The sequence below is a fragment of the Hemiscyllium ocellatum genome, chromosome 14, assembly GCF_020745735.1.
Source record: "Hemiscyllium ocellatum isolate sHemOce1 chromosome 14, sHemOce1.pat.X.cur, whole genome shotgun sequence".
Classification (NCBI taxonomy): Eukaryota; Metazoa; Chordata; class Chondrichthyes; order Orectolobiformes; family Hemiscylliidae; genus Hemiscyllium; species Hemiscyllium ocellatum.
Window position 1 is genome coordinate 34479423 of NC_083414.1, and position 18627 is coordinate 34498049.

Genomic DNA, 18627 nt, shown 5'->3' on the forward strand with positions numbered 1-18627 from the left:
AGTGGTCTCTATATCCCATTAGAAAAATAATTCAATCCCATTTAGTGCTCGGTAATTTTTACTTTTGTATCAATAATTCAGTGCAGTCATAAACAGTCCAATCTTACAGGATAAAATATCACGAATTGTACAGTTTGGGAAAGATAGTACGTTAATTGTGGAAAGTCATAAGCTGTTTAGAGTCAGATTTACATTCAAATTTATTTGGTTATAGAAACTATGAAACAGGAGGAGCAATCCATTTACAGCCTTCACCATCTTCAGTGAACCCCCTGGGCACCTTAGTCCCAAATGACCTGCCCTTGCTCTGAAATCATGTCCCTACCTAAAAGGAACATCTTTTCTGGCTCCAATCTGTTGCGCTGTTTTCTATATTATATATTACAATATTCTTCTTTTACGTTTTGTTGAAGTACTTTAATGTTAATAATAAAACATTTAAATTTTCCTGTTTTAGTGTCTTTGAGGTTGGGAGCAATAGTGGTGGGCAGGGCAGTCAAGACACCCAACCAGTGACTATGGTCTGGTCGGGTGTCTCAGGGAGGGATTCAAGCCCAGAACCCAGAGGCTTATTCTGGTAAATCTGAATTAACAGTCAAGGATTAAAGTGGGCAAGGTTAGGGGCAAGGAAAAGGCCAGAGAAATAAAACCAGAAAGAAGAAATGTTTCAGATGTGCAGAAGGAAAGCAATAAGAAATCTGTCTTGCTGTAGGTAAGAAGTGATTACTTAACCCTCTGCGCTTTCAGTAACAAGAATTTCCATTATATACGACCAGAACAGAACAGTTTCCCACATAATTTAGAAGTGACTGTATTGGGAATCTGCAATATTCCCAAACAAGCCTCTCTGGAACATTCCAGCAAGTCCCTTACAAAAGGTAACAAATATTCTGGGGGAAAACCTCGTCTACTTACATTTCAAATGCCAGTTCATGATAAAGACCAAAAATAGTGCTGTGCTGTTTGCAGACTAAGGAAGGCCATTAAGGATTAGCAGTCTAAAGAGGGCAACTTATTCAAACAGCAAATGGAAGTGGGGAGAAAACTGCTCACACGAGCATGGACAGTCAATATCCATGCAAATTCATGTAGGAAATGTATATTACTGAAAAGTGTGAACATGACCTTTATATTATTGAGATCTATGTACCAAAAGTCAACTTTAATCAATATTCAACTATGATATCTGCAATAGATTATGACTGATCTGTTACTATTCAATAAAATGAAATAAGACAACACACTGACCTTGCCAGTTCCTTCAACTTTTTGTGCATTTTGCAATGAACTTTCCAGACCCACTTACTATCAGGAGTACTCAAATCTTTGAGGAAGTCCAGGAAGACCTGAAGTTTTTCTGGAAAAATTGTTTTTTATTGTTCAACAAGTACAATAATACTTATGCCAAACACACATAATACTGTATTTGGAACCTCAATAAACCATCACATTGTGAGCCCAGATCTTAATAAGCAGAGTAAGAGGATTCTGATTCTCAAGACATGTTAACTAAGACATTGAAAGTCGGGGGTGGAGAGCTAAACAGAGCGAAGAGGAGAAGGAATGACTCATATCGTTCATTTCAAAACTTAAAAACGGAAGTATTAACAAGACAGAACCATTCATAATTCTTTATTTTCTAATTTAAAATTAGAAGATTGTCTAAACTCTTAACAATGTCCAACAATAAAAATGGCAGAGTTATTAAAGCTGCCAGGAAACACTGAGCTGGAGCAGATCACTTACCAACAGTAACACATTCTGGATTTAGGACTGTTTCATCTGACACCATAAATCCACCAGATACGAACAGTTCATTGTAAGTGTGATTCTGTACATCATCCAAGCTATCTACTCCAGCAAAACTGACACGGGACAACTTCTTTAAAGATATCAAAGATGGCACCTGCAATTAAGGTAAATTAAACCTTTCAAATAAATGTACTCCTCAGCTGCAAGTGCCGATACCTCCACATTCACACCAAATCTAAAAGCAAATCTGAAATATCTTAGTACAAATGCTGCCTAAATCCACCTAAGAAGTCAGTGCAGACAAGTAGATGAGTGCCACTGCAAGTTTCAACTTGTTAAATTAGGCTAAGCTTTATCTTTGGGCTAACACTACACCAATATAGTACTTCCTCATTTGTACTAAACATTACTTAAGGGTTTCCCAAATTTTAGGTCATGACACCCAGGTGAGATTTTGGAGGCAGCACGGACCTCAGCTGTAAAACCTCTAAATGCTGACTTTTCCTTTTATCAGTATTAACTCATCACTGAGGCTTTATCCTGCTGCTTTCGAAAGCCTGTGAAAAGTTGGATGGTCTCTGCCTGCCTTTTCATCAACTTCTCACGAGAGGAGGAGGGAGGAGGTGGTACTGAAGGAGATGGATATGGGGAGGGTAGGGTGGGTTGAAGGAGGAGAAATGGAGAAGGGTTAAACAAGAGTGAAATTGGGTACTCCAAACTTCTTTCATCACTACTGTTCCACCTGAAGCCCCTCTAAAAAGAAATCACACTCCCTACCTCAGGTATTGCCCAAATCTTCACCTGTGGTCACACCAAGTCTGAAACATTGAATTGGGTGACACCGTGATGATGTTTTGGAAGCACTTGACTCCCTCTCAAAAAGTGTGCTCAAAACAACATATCACCAGACTACATTCAAAACTGTCTTGGAAATATATACCAATAAATTCCACCAAATCCAGAAAATTCCTTTCAAATTTTGTACTCTTAAGTAAACAGACTGTTCATTTATATCGAAATGTATAGTACAAGCATGACATTATTTACAGACATGACAAAAGTAACTTCCTGCAATAAAGTTCAATACCTCAAAGCTGCAGGAAATTACTTTTTTTGCAGTATATATATTTCTGGAAATTATTTATATGTGGTTGAACTTTAGGAGAGTAGAAAATACTCAATCAAATGCAAAGGAAGATTTGAAGAATGATGTCTTCACCTTGTGAATGTGAGATGCAATGTCTTCATTTTGAATTATAATCAGTAATTTATCCATCGAACCATCTTTCTTTTTCAAAAACTCCTCTGGATGACACTCCTTATTACCCAATCCGGTCAAATATTCCTGCATCATTCAGAATTAATGAATCATTTACAAAGTGTGTCACAATTTAGAACACTTTAAAACTGAAATTCCATTTAAAACAACTCGTGAACATATCCCTCCCACCTATTTTTCACTTCTTCAGTCTATGTTAAACATGCTTTTACATTAACACCAGTGTATCTGTACTAGTCACAATGACAGGGGTCACACAGTTATTAAATTAGACTTGCCAAAACTGCTTATCAGCCTGTCTTAGTATTATAATTACCTAGTATCTACCCCTCTAAAAATAAAATTTGTAAAATATGCTCGAATATTATAACTTCCTTATTCCTACTTACATAAAACATCACAAAAAAACATGAATATAGCTGACAATACTGTTAGAAAAACAGAACAAAGACATTCCCAACTGTAAAACTGAAAGGGAACATTGATGAAGTAACTTCTATGTCACATTAGTGACAGAGGTTCCTCAATTTTCTTCTAACTTCAAAACTAAATCCTCAAATAAGGACTTAATACTTGATAGTATTAAAGTAGTTGGAGTATTTTATAGACCCATGACCTCCCAAACGGTTTCTGTCCAGGAAAGACTGCCAAACCCAGGATTACACAGATAAGCAGGAGAAGACCAGCATGTTAAGGGGAAGGAAAGAGTTTCTAATATTCTAATAATCAACAACACAACAGGTCAGTGCATCTCAATATCACAACAATAGAGTGAGGTAGCGCGCACTTATGTCAAGTTGATATTGTTTGGCAAAATAAACCAAGTATTTACAAGCAATTAGCAAGCTTTGAAAATATTTGTAGCTCAGGTTGAGGTTCTGGATGTGAGCTAGCTCGCTGAGCTGGAAATTTCAGTTTCACATGTTTTGTCACCATACTAGGTAACATCATCAGTGAGCCTCTGGTAAAGCTCTGGTGTTATGTCCTGCTTACAATTTGTGTTTAGTTTTCTTTGGGTTGGTGATGTTATTTTTGGCTCTTTTTCTCAGAGGATGGTAGATGGGAACCAAATCAATGTGCTTATTGATAGAGTTCTGGAATAATGTCCTAATGCCATTCCTAGATATCACAGTAGAGCAAACAGTCAATGGGGAACTTCAAACCGGCGTCAACAGGAAAACACCACATACAGACCAAATACTTAACTACAGAAGCAATCGTCTCAACACCCACAAATGAAGCTGCATTAGGACACTACTTCATCAAGCTACCAAATACTGCAGCACCGAGGAACTACGAAGAGCAGAAGAAAGCCAACTATACAATATATTCAAGAAGGTTACCCAATAAATAGAGTACACCCATTTCTCAGCAACAAACCCAAATAAACAGACAATGTGCTGAGAAATCCTAACCACTTTACCCTACATCAATGACATGTCTGAAATGACTGCCCGACCACTCAGAACTCTTGACATCATGGTAGCCCACAAACCTCCCAACACACTAAAACAGCAGCTAATGAACTTCAAAGACCCTATACAGACAGCATGCAAAACAAATATGTCATTTACAAAATATCTTGCAAGGACTGTAACAAACATCACATTGGAGAAACAGCCACCAGGATACATGAACATCAACTCGCCACCAAAAGATATGACCCACTATCTTACATACAGACAAAGGAGGACACCACTCTGGGGCAACACATCCATCCTAGGTCAAGCCAGAGAGAGAGACAGACAGACAGACAGACACGAGAATTCCTAGAAGCATGACATTACAACCAGAACTCTTATCAACAAACACATTGATTTGGACCACATCTACCATCCTCTGAGAAAAAGAAAAAGAACTGGAAATGATATCACCAACCCAAAGAAAACTAAACACAAATAGAAAGCGACACATACCACCAGTGCTTCACTGGAGGCTCACTGATTATGTTACCTAGTATGGTGACAAAAACATCCAAAACTGAACCTTATGGCTCAGTGAGCAAGCTCACACCCATTTACAACCAAGCCTTTCAATTTAACCCTTTAAGTTCTGGCAACATTAGAATGATCCTGCACTACAACCCTTGTTCAGTTGTCATACCCCAAATTAAGTGCAGTGCTTTAGGTAGGGTCAGATCAAGGCTCTGTACCATTTTGCATACCCATGATACAAACAGAAATAAATTCTTCCTGTGAAACTCCAAATGGTTCAACATTCAGTTAAATTCAACATTCCCTCTGATTTACTGAAAACACACAAGAACCAAGTTCAGTTCAATTGTCATTATAAGAGTGTCATTGTACCTTTATTTCTGCACAAACAGAAGTCTTCTCCACTTCATAAATGTAAAACTTCACTGTGTTCTTCTGAACATCCTTAATAATTTCAACTAAGCTGCAAAATACTTCAGGGTTTAATTGCTGAATTAAGTTGGTTAAACATGGTTGTGCTCCAGGAAGCCCTACAGTCCCACTGGGTTCTTGCGATGGATGCACCATCTCCTGTTGATTCCCCAAGCCTGGGGTTTTCTCTGGTGACAATCTTTTGTCCTCCCCTGCCATGTAATTGGAATCATTGACTGAGCTAGTGTGCCCAGAAGTTTGCTGTGATTGCACTACACTCTCAGACAGGGAGACACCAGTGTTTGGATCTTTTTCAGGTCCTTGAATTTTTTCACAGGGAATCGCTTCTTCATAAACGGAGTTTTTGCAGTGAACAGATTCTTCTGTTGTGCACACTGAAGTATTTAACTGAGAAGGTGTGGATGGGAGTAGCTCTTGTGCGACTCTATTACAGGTTACAATCTCTTTTTGCCTTTTCTGAGCTAGCTTTGGGGGCGATGATGGATGAAGATTCAATTTCGTGCAAGTTAAGTCAGAGCAAGCATCAGCAATTACACTGTTCATCCTCTTGCGTAATTTATTTACATAATTTTGGACAGAAACTTGATGTGACTGGGCATTTGAATACCTGGATAGTGCTGGGACCTTTTGTGGAGCAAGAAATATTGGTTTTTTGTTGTCATGGCCATATTGGACCTTTTCTTTCTTAAGCAACTGTTTCATTTTATCTGAGAATTTGCTGTATTCTGATAGAACAGTATTTTCAATTGCTGAAGCAGAGTCACCCTTCAGATCGAATGGATGGCCATTGGTCTCATAAGTTGCAAAATCCGACTTGAAATCCTTTAGAACATTGCTTGCTCCAGCGTCAGAATCAATGGGCGACTGATGACTAATGTTCGACTGGCGATTTATGACACGTGGATCTTCAGGACATGAATCCTCTGGTGGTAAATAGAACAGTTGTTCAATCCGTGATTTCATATCTACAAACGAAGACAGCTATTATCGTACATCCTATAAACTAGACACGAGGCGTTCTAGTAACTCTAAGGCTTCATATTATTCAACCAGAACGCCAGAGGAGACCACAATTTTAAAATCAACACTCCAATGAATACACTGGAGTGGAAGACAGCATCTATACTGTTTCATGAAGATTTCTAACGTAATGCACTCAACATTGAAAAACCGCCTCACTTTTTCAAAACCTTTGCCACAATGCAGTAAATTTTAAAGAAAGCCCTAATAGCAATCAGTATGACAATCTAGTTACAGTCAAAAGAGACGCATTACCTTCATCCAACTAACTCAAATCAATGGAGTTCGTCATAAGATGGTGGAACATTAATGTCAATCAACTGAATACAAATTATATTAACTTCTACAATTTCTGATTCAAGTAGTTAACTGTCTGAACAGAGAGAAGAAAAATTATTATAAAGACCAGCCCACAGACTAATCAAGTAGTTTCGAAATCTGGGAAGGAAAAAAAAAATAAAAGATGTCTAATTTTTTTTTATAACTGCCTCTCCTATATTAAACATTTAATGCCTTCAAGTTTGAAGTTACAAACAAACAATCACTACACAGTATTTCTCAAGTATCAATTAGACAACATCTTACCGGTTATGGGAATAAGTTTCCAGTTGATTTCACTATCACTGGTGCAACCTGAGGTGGTCATCTTCTTGCTGTACAGCTGTTCAAGGGACGCATTTGTGGTGCATGGACTACAACTTCCTATACTTCCAATGCTCTGTTCCTTAGCAAGAGATACATGAGCACAAAAACAAATTCAGCAATCTGGATTAAATGTTGACACCTATTTATTTTTGTGTTGTGAATGGCCTTATTCTTTTCTGGAAAAACTTAACATTCCAGACTAGTAACTTAGCACTTCATTTTTCATCAAAAGGTTTGAGGAAATAATTCAAAGTAAGGCTTTAAATAATTATATTGTTTATACTTCATGTGTTGGTATGAGTCAAATTAACTATCAATCACCACCCTCATTCACGATTTCCACTGAATGTGTAGATTTCCCTAAAAAGTACATTGCAAAGACAAAGGGAACTGACTGGTCAATTACAAAAATTAATTCGGCATGAACAGGGTTTTCAGAGCAAAAACGTGTTCTTCAGGATAACCACAGTGAACCTTTGAAAGAAAAACTGCAATTGAAGCAACTAATGGCACTGAAGAGAACAGCACACAACTTTAGAGTCCCACACTAATATAGTGCCAGAGTCAGAACCTGTTGTTTCAAACTAGAAGAGAGAGACATGCTGTAATACCATGGAACCATTAGTTTGTTTCAGTTAAACGAATAATGCTTGAAAGGATCATAACATTCTGTTTGATCACCCTAACAGGGCAGTTATCAAACCCAATACTGCAACCTGCACCATTTTGCTTTTGTCAACACTAAGCTGATGCAACATCTTATGTAACGGCATTATTGAACAGTTTATTTAAAAAATTGAATCATAACAAAGGTGACTGCCTTTAGGTCAACAGAATTCATGCAGGCCCTGTAGGTATAATCAGTGTTATCAGCCAGTCTATACCCATTGTACTGTAAATATTCTACATTACTCTTCTAAATTCCTTCTGAAATTACTCATCACCTCTGCTTTTCTAGCCTTGTAGGCAGGTTTCAGATTGGTTTGCTGTGTTAAAGCTTTTGCAATTTGTTATCTGCTAATGACCCAGGTGATATCATTCATTGCTTTGCACAAATGTGCAAATTTTTGGATTATGGATAAAAATGCTTCCCAGTGTCACAACCAGCTAGCAGGTCTAATGGTTCTGGAAGTTAGTACCTAAAGTTTCCGATAAAAGATTGCTGACTTTTAAAGATATCAATATAGTTACGTACACGTATGCAATCCTATCAGTGGTGGTAGTGATGGCAGTGATTTGAAACATTAAATCATACAAATTAAATATGATACAAATGCACTTGCTTCCTTTCTCATCTCATCCAGTCTCAAATTTGTATCAACAAATTAATAACAGTCAGAAAACCCCATTGTAAAGTAATGTTACTTTGCTTATTGAATGATCCAGAATTTCTGTGATAGTGACAAAAATGATAGCATTCCCCATCATTAAGCCATTGAAACAGACAGCAACTCTGCAACTGGCATATGAGCAGTTAAAAGAAGAAATCTGGAAAGCTGCAGTCAATGAGACAATGGTGCACTGTAACTTTTCCCACAAATTGCAATCTTTATTGCCACCCTGATTTGAGAAAAATGCCCATGTCTACACTTGCAATTTCACTGAAAAACATCCTTGTAAAGAAGTGCACTTTGTTGAATGAGATAACTAACTTTGTTTTGGGAATGTTCCACAATAAAATTTTTTAAAACAAAAAATGATCTGTTGCTAAATTTTAGTTTCAATCATTAGCCAACTGTTGACCTTTATTTCATGATCTAAAATTTTAAACTGAAGGGAAAAAGATTCAATGGTTTTAATGTCCTAATTTCCGTGTGAATGTTTCGCTATGATTGCTCTATATGCTTGATGATATTAATGCTTCTCCACTGGAGACATTCCCCTGACTTGGCAAGAGATTTAATCTGCCAACAATAACTGCAGAAATTTCACCATGGAGATTGCAAAGTAACCTCTGAAGAAGTCACTGACAAAAAACCCTTGCCAATTTACTACTCACTGCAAAATCCAGGCTGGTAAATTAATCCCTTAATTCATACAGTTTCAAGTATAGGCAACTAAAAAGAATGGCAGACTAGTAAGCCTTACCTCTGGGTACTCTGCTCTCAAATTGTACTGCAGTGAATGTTCTCCAGAAGGTTGGTCCTTCGTTTTTATTCTGAAATGAATATCATCAACATATGCTAAACCTGAACCACTTCCGCATAATCTTGGACTTTCTTGCTCAAAGACAGGAATAAAGGCTTCCTGAGTGTGATCTTGATTTGCTGCTTCAGTGTGTGGTGTGTGACTGATGTTTTTCTGATTCAGTTGTTCTTTCTCATTAATCAAGCTGTTACTTTGGTCCCAAAAGTAATCCAAATTCTTGTTTTGTAGATCACCACCATCGGAACAAACTAGCATTCTTGCATCCTGGTTTAATGGAACTTCTGAGCCAGTGCTCTGACAATTTGACGATTTGAATATACCAAGCAACAAGCCAACCAGTTTTTCAGTATCTGGGGTGAATGTCGTCGTAGGCTCACGTTGCCTTAAGTCAGATTCATTGAAACCAAGCCCATTTATTATTTGATCAGTTTCAGATAACCTCGATTCATCAACTGCCATTGATCCTGCAAAGAAGTCACCTTTTTAAAACAGAGGCTGATTTTAATTGTACATTAATTGTGAATTTAACTATATGTACTGTTACAATGATTTAAAATATAAAAAGCTAACACATTTGAATCCTACTAGCCATTTTAATACTTGGTACTTTCACAGACAGAATCTTTTTAAAAAGACAGATCAAAAACACTGATTTCAAGTGGTTACAGGCAATACCGAGTTACACAGGTTGACCAATTTCATGAAACTTGGTTTTCCAAAAAAAAAGTCATATTGGACTCAGATTGTTAACTGTTTCTCTCTCCACAGATCTGCTGAGTTTCTCCATCACTTCTATTTCATGAAACCATGATCAGACAAAAATGATAGTCTGAACTGGTTAAGATATTTCCCCTTCCATCCGAAAGGCACCAAAATCAGTTAGCACGCAATCCCAGAAAGCATGAAATAGCTTTCATCATCCAGTTGATTTACACCATCAGTAGAACCTGCACACTGTGGAGTTGGAAACTCACATACAATTATCAAGCCTGATAACAAAACTTCAGCAAACAGGGAACATACAACCAGCTAATATTTCAAAGGGCTTCTTTGGCAGATCAGGAGAGATGAAGTTTAGACCACAGATCTAAACATAGGCTGGATAAGACCCAGTTAAAGCACTGGACAGAAATAAACATAAGGAAACAGAACTTTAAAGACTACTGAAATTTTATCTACTGATGTTTCAGTAAATGACCTGAACAGTTGATGTCTTAAGTTAAAAGCTCATGCCTCAAAGACATCCAAAATATTCATGTTGGGTTTGGAATTACATGTTTCCAATGCTTATTTCTGTAAAAGAAAGCTTATGAAGTGTTTCAAGATTAGGATGCAGTTCTATTCTTCATCACTTGATTTCCTTGAACAGAACACCTGGTAAATGTTGGGATGTTCCATTGCACAGGATCCACAACTCCAGCAATCTTGATTATTCATTCACTATGTTCATATAAGGTGAGAAGGCAAGAATCCCGTGGTAGGAAAAACATTGCTCACAATTTCTAACACAGAAAGTTGCTGGCATTGTACTAGAAAGCTTTCCCAGGTAGGACAATAAACTTTAACGTTAAAGACCTCAGGTTAATGGCCCTCCATCAAGGCTACTTCATTTCACTGGCACTGGCAAGGACAATATTGTTTTCAAGTCAGCGTATCATCTACTGTTTAAACAATAATGAAAACCAAGGGATGTGACTCGTGTAATGCAGAATTAGCCCAACAGCACGGGTTCAATATGTGTACCATCTCACCTTGACCCATTGCTAACAGTGATGCCACTCAAGCTATATGTAACTAATTGCTTCTCTCTAATGGAGTGTGTAGCTAATGCTTTAAGTCGGAAAAAGGATCACAGACCTGAAATGTTAGTGGTTTCTCTCTTCAGTGTTGTGCCCGACCTAGGTATTCCCAGCACTTTCTGGTTGTATTTCCAAATTTTCAGATTAGGGCACTGGGGATTGTCGCCAAACAGAGACCTAAGGATGTAGGTTCACAGTTCCTTGAAAGTGGAGTGGCAGGTAGACAGGGTGGTGAAGGCAGCATTTGGCACACTTGTCTTCGCTGGTCAGAACATTACACAGGGACCTCATATTGCAGCTGTACATGACATTGGTGAGACCACTTTTAGTATACTGCGTACAATTCTGGTTGTCCTTCTAACGGAAAGATTTTGTTAAATTTGAGAGAGTGCAGAAAAAACGTACAAAGGAGTTGCTGGGATTAGAGAATCTGAGTTATAGGAAGAGGCTGAATAGGCTGGGGACTTTTTTTCCTGAAGTGTCAGAAACAAAGGGCTGACTAGATTAAGGTTTATAAAGTCGGATAAGGTAAATAGCCTAGGTCTTTGTTCTAAGGTGGGCAAGTCCAAAACTAAAGGGCATAGGTTTATGGTGAGAGGGGCAAGATTTAAAAAGGACCTAGAGGTAACGTTTTCCCACAGAACGTGGTGCTATTATGGAACGAGGAAGTGATGGAGGCATGCAGAATTACAACATTTAAAAAGCAACTAGATGGATATATGAATAGGAAGGGTTTGGAGGGATATGAGCCACATGCTGACAGGTAGGACTAGGTCAGATTGGGATGTCTGACCAGTTCAAGCTGGTTAAATTGGAGGGCTGATTCTGTGCTACATGGCTCTATGACAGTTATTTTACATGTATACGATCCTTATGAAGTCATAATATCAAACCAAATTACCATGAGTCATGCCAAATGCTTGTTATCCTCATGTTAATTAACTGGCTTTGAAACTAGCCAAATCTATTTCAAAACAGAATTCTTAATCAGTGAAGACAGTTTTCATCCCATAGATCAGACCTACATCCACTTTACTTATCCTTACAAATTAAGTTGATAACCAAACAAACTACCTATAACACTGCATGAAGTTTAACATTAAACTAATATTTAAATGCTGCGTTCTATTACCTTGAGTGGTCTTCATATGCTTGTTGCTTCTCTCAGTAACAGATTCCAATTTTCTCTTTATTCCAAGGTTATTTTTGTCAGATATACAATGTGCAAGTCCTTCAATATTCATTATATTAGTTTCTCCTGGCCCATACCTTTTCCTGCTGTAGATCAAGTCAATAAGCTCTTGAATTTTATCAGGATCATAATCAGCCATATTATCAGAAGGCATCACAAAGTTACCATCAGCTATGATGTTGCTCGTCTGAGGATTCAGAGGCTCCTGAGCAGCAACCTCTGGCACAGGATTCTCAAATGTTTGCTCCTCTCCAGAACATGTAGTAGGTGAGCTCAGTAACTCAGTTTCAGAGATTGGATATTGATCTAACATCCCAATAGCTTTGGAAACTTCAAACTGATAGCGAACAGGATGAAAGAAGTAAGAGCGCAAGATTCTTGATAAATTTGACCTCTTTTGCCTGGTTGAAGAGAACCTTTTTTCCTCATAAGTAGGAATGACAAATTGAGCAGGATTTCCATTTTCAACACAAGCCTCTTTTCCTTGGGAATTCTTTAAGTAACCAATTAGATTATTTTCAAATGCAGCATCTATGGTTGAATTCTTTAAGCTACAAGGCAGCTCCTTTCGAATTTTATCCAAAGCAAAGTGAAATGCAGGTACAAGCTTGGATAACTGTGGCATGACCTCTGGATTATTGCAAACAGTTGACACAGACTCTGCATTTCTCTTTATCTCATCTACAAAAGAAACACAAATAACCGCGAACTTATTAAGCACATTTACATAACAGACCAACAGAATTAAACACAGAACTCAACAGAAAAGGGAAAGAAAATCTGCAGGAGATATATCCAAGCTTATATTACTTCTGAGAATACCTTTTGCAACAAAGTTGGCAAATTTTATTCCTCCTGAAAACAAACTGTACTTCACACTATTTGTTTAAAGAAATTCAGTAAGACTGACATTCAAAAGATAAATTTTAAGGTTGCGTCAACTTCCAGTATAAGATATTCAATTAAACAAATGAGGGCAGAAGATAGTCCAGAATCTAATTAAAGGGGACTATTTTAATCCATTAATATCAACTGAGACACACAAGGTAATTACAGTTGCTACATTCAACCCGTCCAGCCAGAGTGGTAATGAATACCTGCTTTTATTAACAAGATGGTGGATGTAGGAGAATGCAAAGATAGGCAAGTAGATACTGATTATGACACAACTGTTTAAATGATAATTTCATTTAATAATTTTGCACATTTATGAGGACTTAACATCATGGTTCAATATAAATGGTTTCTGCACTTATTTCTGCTACTTCATACAGATTTAACTTACCAATACCAATCAATCTAGACTCAGGAAACAAAAATAGTGCTTGAAGAAACTTGGACTTGGACTTCGAGCTTCGAGATTCTGATTTAAACAAAAATACATTCAGAATGAGAATTATTAATCAATGTATCTGTATTTAAAATTTCATAATTCTATGTCAATATTTAACAAAAATCTGAATAATCACACTTACCATTATCTGCCATCTCTAATGGAGAAAATAAAAGTAGAAATCCCCGATCACCCAACGGTTTGATCAGAACCTATGTATAAAGATATTAAGCCTTTAAAATGCTACAAATATGAACAAGAGTAAATTGGCCCAAGGAAAACAGCAGTGCTGATGGCAAGTGCTTGGAAAATACAGCACTGTCGTGCTTCGCATGCAAGTAAAGGAACAACAACAACAGCATACATGCAGTACATTTTTAAGCTTTAACCTTCCACTTGTTAACTGAAGAGCAGACATGCACAAGCCAAACTGAGCAGGACTTCCAAGCATTTTAATTACTCTCTAAGCAAGCTATGAACACAAATGATTGTACCATTTTATTCAAATGTTGAATTACTTTTCAATAAATCTTTCACCAGACCTCAATGGAATTAAACATGTAACTCACTAGCTTTTCCTCTTCCAGTTTATGAAGCAGAGACTCCAAATTGCTTCCTGCTTTTCTGTGTTCCACAAACTCATACAAGCTATAATATAATCCATTCTTCAGTGCTGGGGGGAAAAATTAAACTGGCTCTAAGCATTGTTGAGCAGAACTCATTGGCCTGACATTTCAATAAATGAGACACCTGCAAGAAAATTTACAAATCAACTTCTCTTCAAGGACAGCAGGCTGTTTAAAAATGCCTGTATTGTGGGTTGTTTCAACTGGCAAAAAGGAGGTGAGGATGAGGAGAAAGGATAAGGGTAGGACAAGCATACTAAGTTTTCATTCTGGTTTTAAAGATGGTATGGTCTGGAAATCTTATAATTCAGAATGGAAAAAAACCCAGAAATTGCTGGAAAAGCTCAGCAGGTCTGGCAGCATCTGTGGAGAGAAATCAGAGTTAACATTTCAGGTCCAGTGACCCTTCCTCAGAAGGGTTCTGAAAAAGGTCACTGAACCCGAAAGATTAACCGATTTCTCTCCACAGATGCTGCCAGACCCTGTTAAGCTTTTCCAGCAATTTCTGTTTTAGTTTCTGATTGACAGCATCTGCCGTGCTTTCAGTTTAAAAAAAAGACATTGGTTAGCTATCCCCTTCTCATTCACTCTTAATTACGCATGCAGAAGATGAGGATTATCAAGAATTCCAGCTCAAGTGATTTTACTTAAGTGATTCACAAAAGCTGAGAGTGGAAATTATAACAAAGAGTCAACAAAATGTTTAATCACAGACAACGTTCTTACCTTCTCTTGTCCCCGAGAAAGTTATTTTCTGGAACACTGTCATTGGTACCTTATTCTTTAAGCTATCAACACTCATAACTGTTTCAATATCAAGTTTCTCTGGCCTAAAAGAGAGATATACTTGATAAAAGATCTTTGTAAATTCAACAAATAAAATCTGCATTAACACCAAATGCCCCATCTAAATTGGAAAAAGCAGTAAGTATTTAGCTATTCAGCTTGTTTAACAGTCTTACGGTTGGTTCTGATATAACGCGACAGTTCAGTTCTCATGCATTCTTGTGTTACAAGAAAATCGTGCAATAGACGCGTCATTTAAACTAATGGGGCCAGAATTGCATTATACCCAATGCAAGCAAATAAAGTTCACATTCTGCAAATAATGGTCTAAATGCTTCAATTGCATTAAAGCTTATTTGCATAGAAGGAACCCGTGTTATAGCAGAACCAACTGTTTACCTAATTTGATGGGACCAGATAAGGTCATCACTATAAACATGGACCACCATAAAAGGATAACCTTTTTAAAAAAGGTGTCAACATTCAAGGCTCTGCAGAGTGATAAGAGTCTAACACAGTCAATGCGAAGATAAACATCTAGCATTTCACACAGCACAATCTTCCTGTCTGGAATTGAAAAACAGCATGAAAAATGAAGTTGGTAAGCTGTAGGCACAATTCACAACATTGGAATATGAAAAAATGGCAATAACAAAACTGATTCAAAGAACAGGAAAAGCATTGATAAAAAAAAACAATTATAAACACTGAAAAGATTTAGCTAGGGATTAGAAGCAGCATTTGTTTGGTTATTGAGTAACTCTTGTCAACTTTAACATATTTTACAGGTCACCAACTGCGGGGACGAAGTTCAAAGAGCACATTTCTAGACAAATTACAGAAGGATTCAAAAACTGCTATCGGCATACTCTGCATGGCAAACCAGCCCTCCAAGTTAACTGACCACTTCACAACTACAAAGTAGTAATGAAAGAAACTTTAAATTATCTTAAGTGAACAAAGATAGTAACTACTGTGTAAAAGGTAAAGATAGGGACAGGAATTTTTTTTTTTGGTCATCAGAGTATTCTTAGCCTAATAAGTAACCTGCCATACTATTTCCTGAAATGAAGTGGGGCATGTTTCAATGAGAAGATTTAGGGAACAGTGATAATTTTATCATAATTGAAATTGTAATGAGAAAGGGCAAGATATAAGCAAGAGTTAAAAACTAGGGGTTAATTTCAGTGAGTTAAAGGATCTGATCCAAATGCAATGAAATTTAAAAAATGGATACGGAAAACAAATATTATGAATTCTATACCACATAAGAAAAGATTGTTACTTTTAAGTTCTGATTAAGGAGTAGATACATTCCTGCAAGGAGTACAGTTTCAAAAGCTAGCGCTCCGGGGATGCACTTTGACAAAAAATATAGGCTTGTGACAATTATCAGGCTACCAATTTAGTAGAGAAACAAGGTGAAGATAGAAAGCAAGATTATTTTCCTGAAGAGAATAGGAGGGTAAAAGCAAAAAGTACAAAAATTAAATTGATAGCCTTCATAAAAGAGAACATTAAAAAACCTTTTATAAATGTAACTAGTGGAAAAGTAATCAGAGGACAGTTAGTTTTAAGTACCAAAAAATAGGTATTCTGAAAGATATAGTGGGCATAGTTAAGTTGCTGGTGAATACATTATATCTATCTTCACTACAAAGTGAGTGTGGCCCATGTAGCAGGACAAAAAGGCACAACCCAGATTTAGATGGAGAATATTCAACAATGTACCACACAATTGCTTCAATCGTATGGGACCTTGGTCAGATCATACCTAGAGTTTGTGTGTAGTTTCTATCTCCCTAATTCACGAAAAATATTATAGATGGATATTGTTGCCATGGACAGAGAGCAACGAAGGTTCAGCAGACTTGCCCCAGGGATGGTCGGGCTGTCCAACAAGACTCCATGAAGAGAGACTGGGCAAACTAGGTCTGTATTTTATAGAGTTTCAAAGATCGAAGGGTGATCTTTTGTTGAATCTTACAAAAACCATAAGTAATATTTAAGCAACAAATGCTGGAAATCACAGCGGGTCAGACAACATCCATGGAAAGAGAACAAGCTAATGTTTTAACTATCAGTGGCGTATATGATTTTGAGGGCTGGAGTGGGCAAAAGGCATGTTCAATCAGCCATGCGTGTAAGGTGATGGTGGAGAGGGGGAGGGGCACACTGCTGGACTTGAAAGGTTGACTCTGTCCAAGATGCCAGCAGACCTGCTGAGTTTCTCCATTAATTGATGGTTTTACTTGTATGGCTAATCCAGTTTAGTTTCTGCTCAATGGTCATCACCAGGAACTTGATAGTAAGGGATTTAGTGATGGTGATGCCATTGATGATCAAGGGATGATGGTTAGATTCTCTCTTCTTGGAGACAGCCATTGCCTGTGTGGTGTGAATGTTATTTGCCACTTGTCAGCCCAAGCCTAAATACTGTCCAGGTCTTCCTACATTTAGGAATTGACAGCTTCAGTATCTGAGAATTCGTGAACATTGTACTGTTATCAGCAAATATCCCCACTTCAGACGTAATGACGGAGGGAAAGTCATTGAAGCAGCTGAAGATGGTTGCGCTTAGGAAACTACTCTGAGGAACTCTTGCAGAGATGTTTTGGACTATCTCCAACAACCAGAACCAGGTTCCTATGTGTCAGGTATGGCTCCAACCAGAGTTTTCCTGATGATTCCAACTGTATTGAGTTGATTCTGGTTTTGCTAGAGCTCCTTAATATTCTGTCAGATGGGTCCTCAGTGACAAGGACTGTCACTCTCACCTCATCTATGCAATTCAGCTTTCTCCATGTTTGAGTCCAAGGTTATGACCTGAGGCTGAGTGGCCCTGATAGAACTCAACTAAGCATCAGTAAGAATGCTATTGCTAAAAGCAAGTGCTACTTGATAGCACTGTCGATGACATCATCCATCACTTGACTGATGAACCAGTAATTGGTTGGGTTGTATTTGTCCTTTTATATAGAGGATGTACTGGAGTATTTTGTAGCTGTACTGGAACAGCTTGACTAAGGTTGTCAAAAGTTCTGGAGCAGAAGTCTTCAGCAGCATTGCTGAAATCTTGTCAGGGCTGGTAGCCTTTGCAATACCCAGTGCCTTTACCCATTTTTTGATATTACATGGAGTGAATATAACTGGTTCAAAATGGATGTGAGATGCTGGGAATCTAGAGGACGACAAGCTGGATCCCAACACAGAACATCTAGTTAAAAATTCTCACAAATGCTTCAGCCCTATCTTTTGCTCTAATGCCCTGGGCTTCCCCATTATTGAGAATGGGGATGTTTGTGCAGGATCCTCCTTTTTTTATATGATTGTCCACCACCATTGACGACTAGACGTAGCAGAACTAGAGCAAAAATCAGGTCCATTGGTTGTGAAATATGTAGCTCTTGCTGTTCATGGAGTCTAGAATATAAGCAGTCATATTCTGTAGCTTCACCAGATTGACCCCATACCTTTGGGTATGCACGGTGCTACTCCCAACATGCCCTCCTGCACTCTTCACTGAACCAGGAATTGATACCAAGCTTGATGGGGAATTATGCCAAGCTGAGGTTGCAAACGGTGTTGGGAGTATGACTCACCTGAAGCTGATGGCCCACAGCATCTCATGGATGCGGAGTCCAGCTGCCAGATCTGTTTGAAGTAATTTAGTAAAGTAGT

General features: G+C 37.8%; 1 protein-coding gene across 5 annotated transcripts in view; it reads right to left on the bottom strand.

Moving 5' to 3' along the window:
* The window catches only part of tasora (transcription activation suppressor a), a 57120-nt gene that overhangs the window by 3184 nt on the left and 35309 nt on the right, over positions 1-18627 (bottom strand). For 3 of the 5 annotated variants that reach the window (XM_060835592.1, XM_060835595.1, XM_060835597.1), the window contains exons 10-20: positions 14887-14990; positions 14104-14207; positions 13677-13746; positions 13487-13564; positions 12142-12882; positions 9151-9689; positions 7003-7141; positions 5338-6362; positions 2972-3097; positions 1747-1906; positions 1249-1357 (exon numbers count right to left, since the gene is read on the bottom strand). In XM_060835592.1, coding sequence (XP_060691575.1) covers positions 1249-1357; positions 1747-1906; positions 2972-3097; positions 5338-6362; positions 7003-7141; positions 9151-9689; positions 12142-12882; positions 13487-13564; positions 13677-13746; positions 14104-14207; positions 14887-14990 — 3195 coding nt within the window. The remainder of the gene's footprint in view (positions 1-1248; positions 1358-1746; positions 1907-2971; positions 3098-5337; positions 6363-7002; positions 7142-9150; positions 9690-12141; positions 12883-13486; positions 13565-13676; positions 13747-14103; positions 14208-14886; positions 14991-18627) is intronic. The other 2 variants (XM_060835593.1, XM_060835594.1) reach the window with 2 other exon arrangements.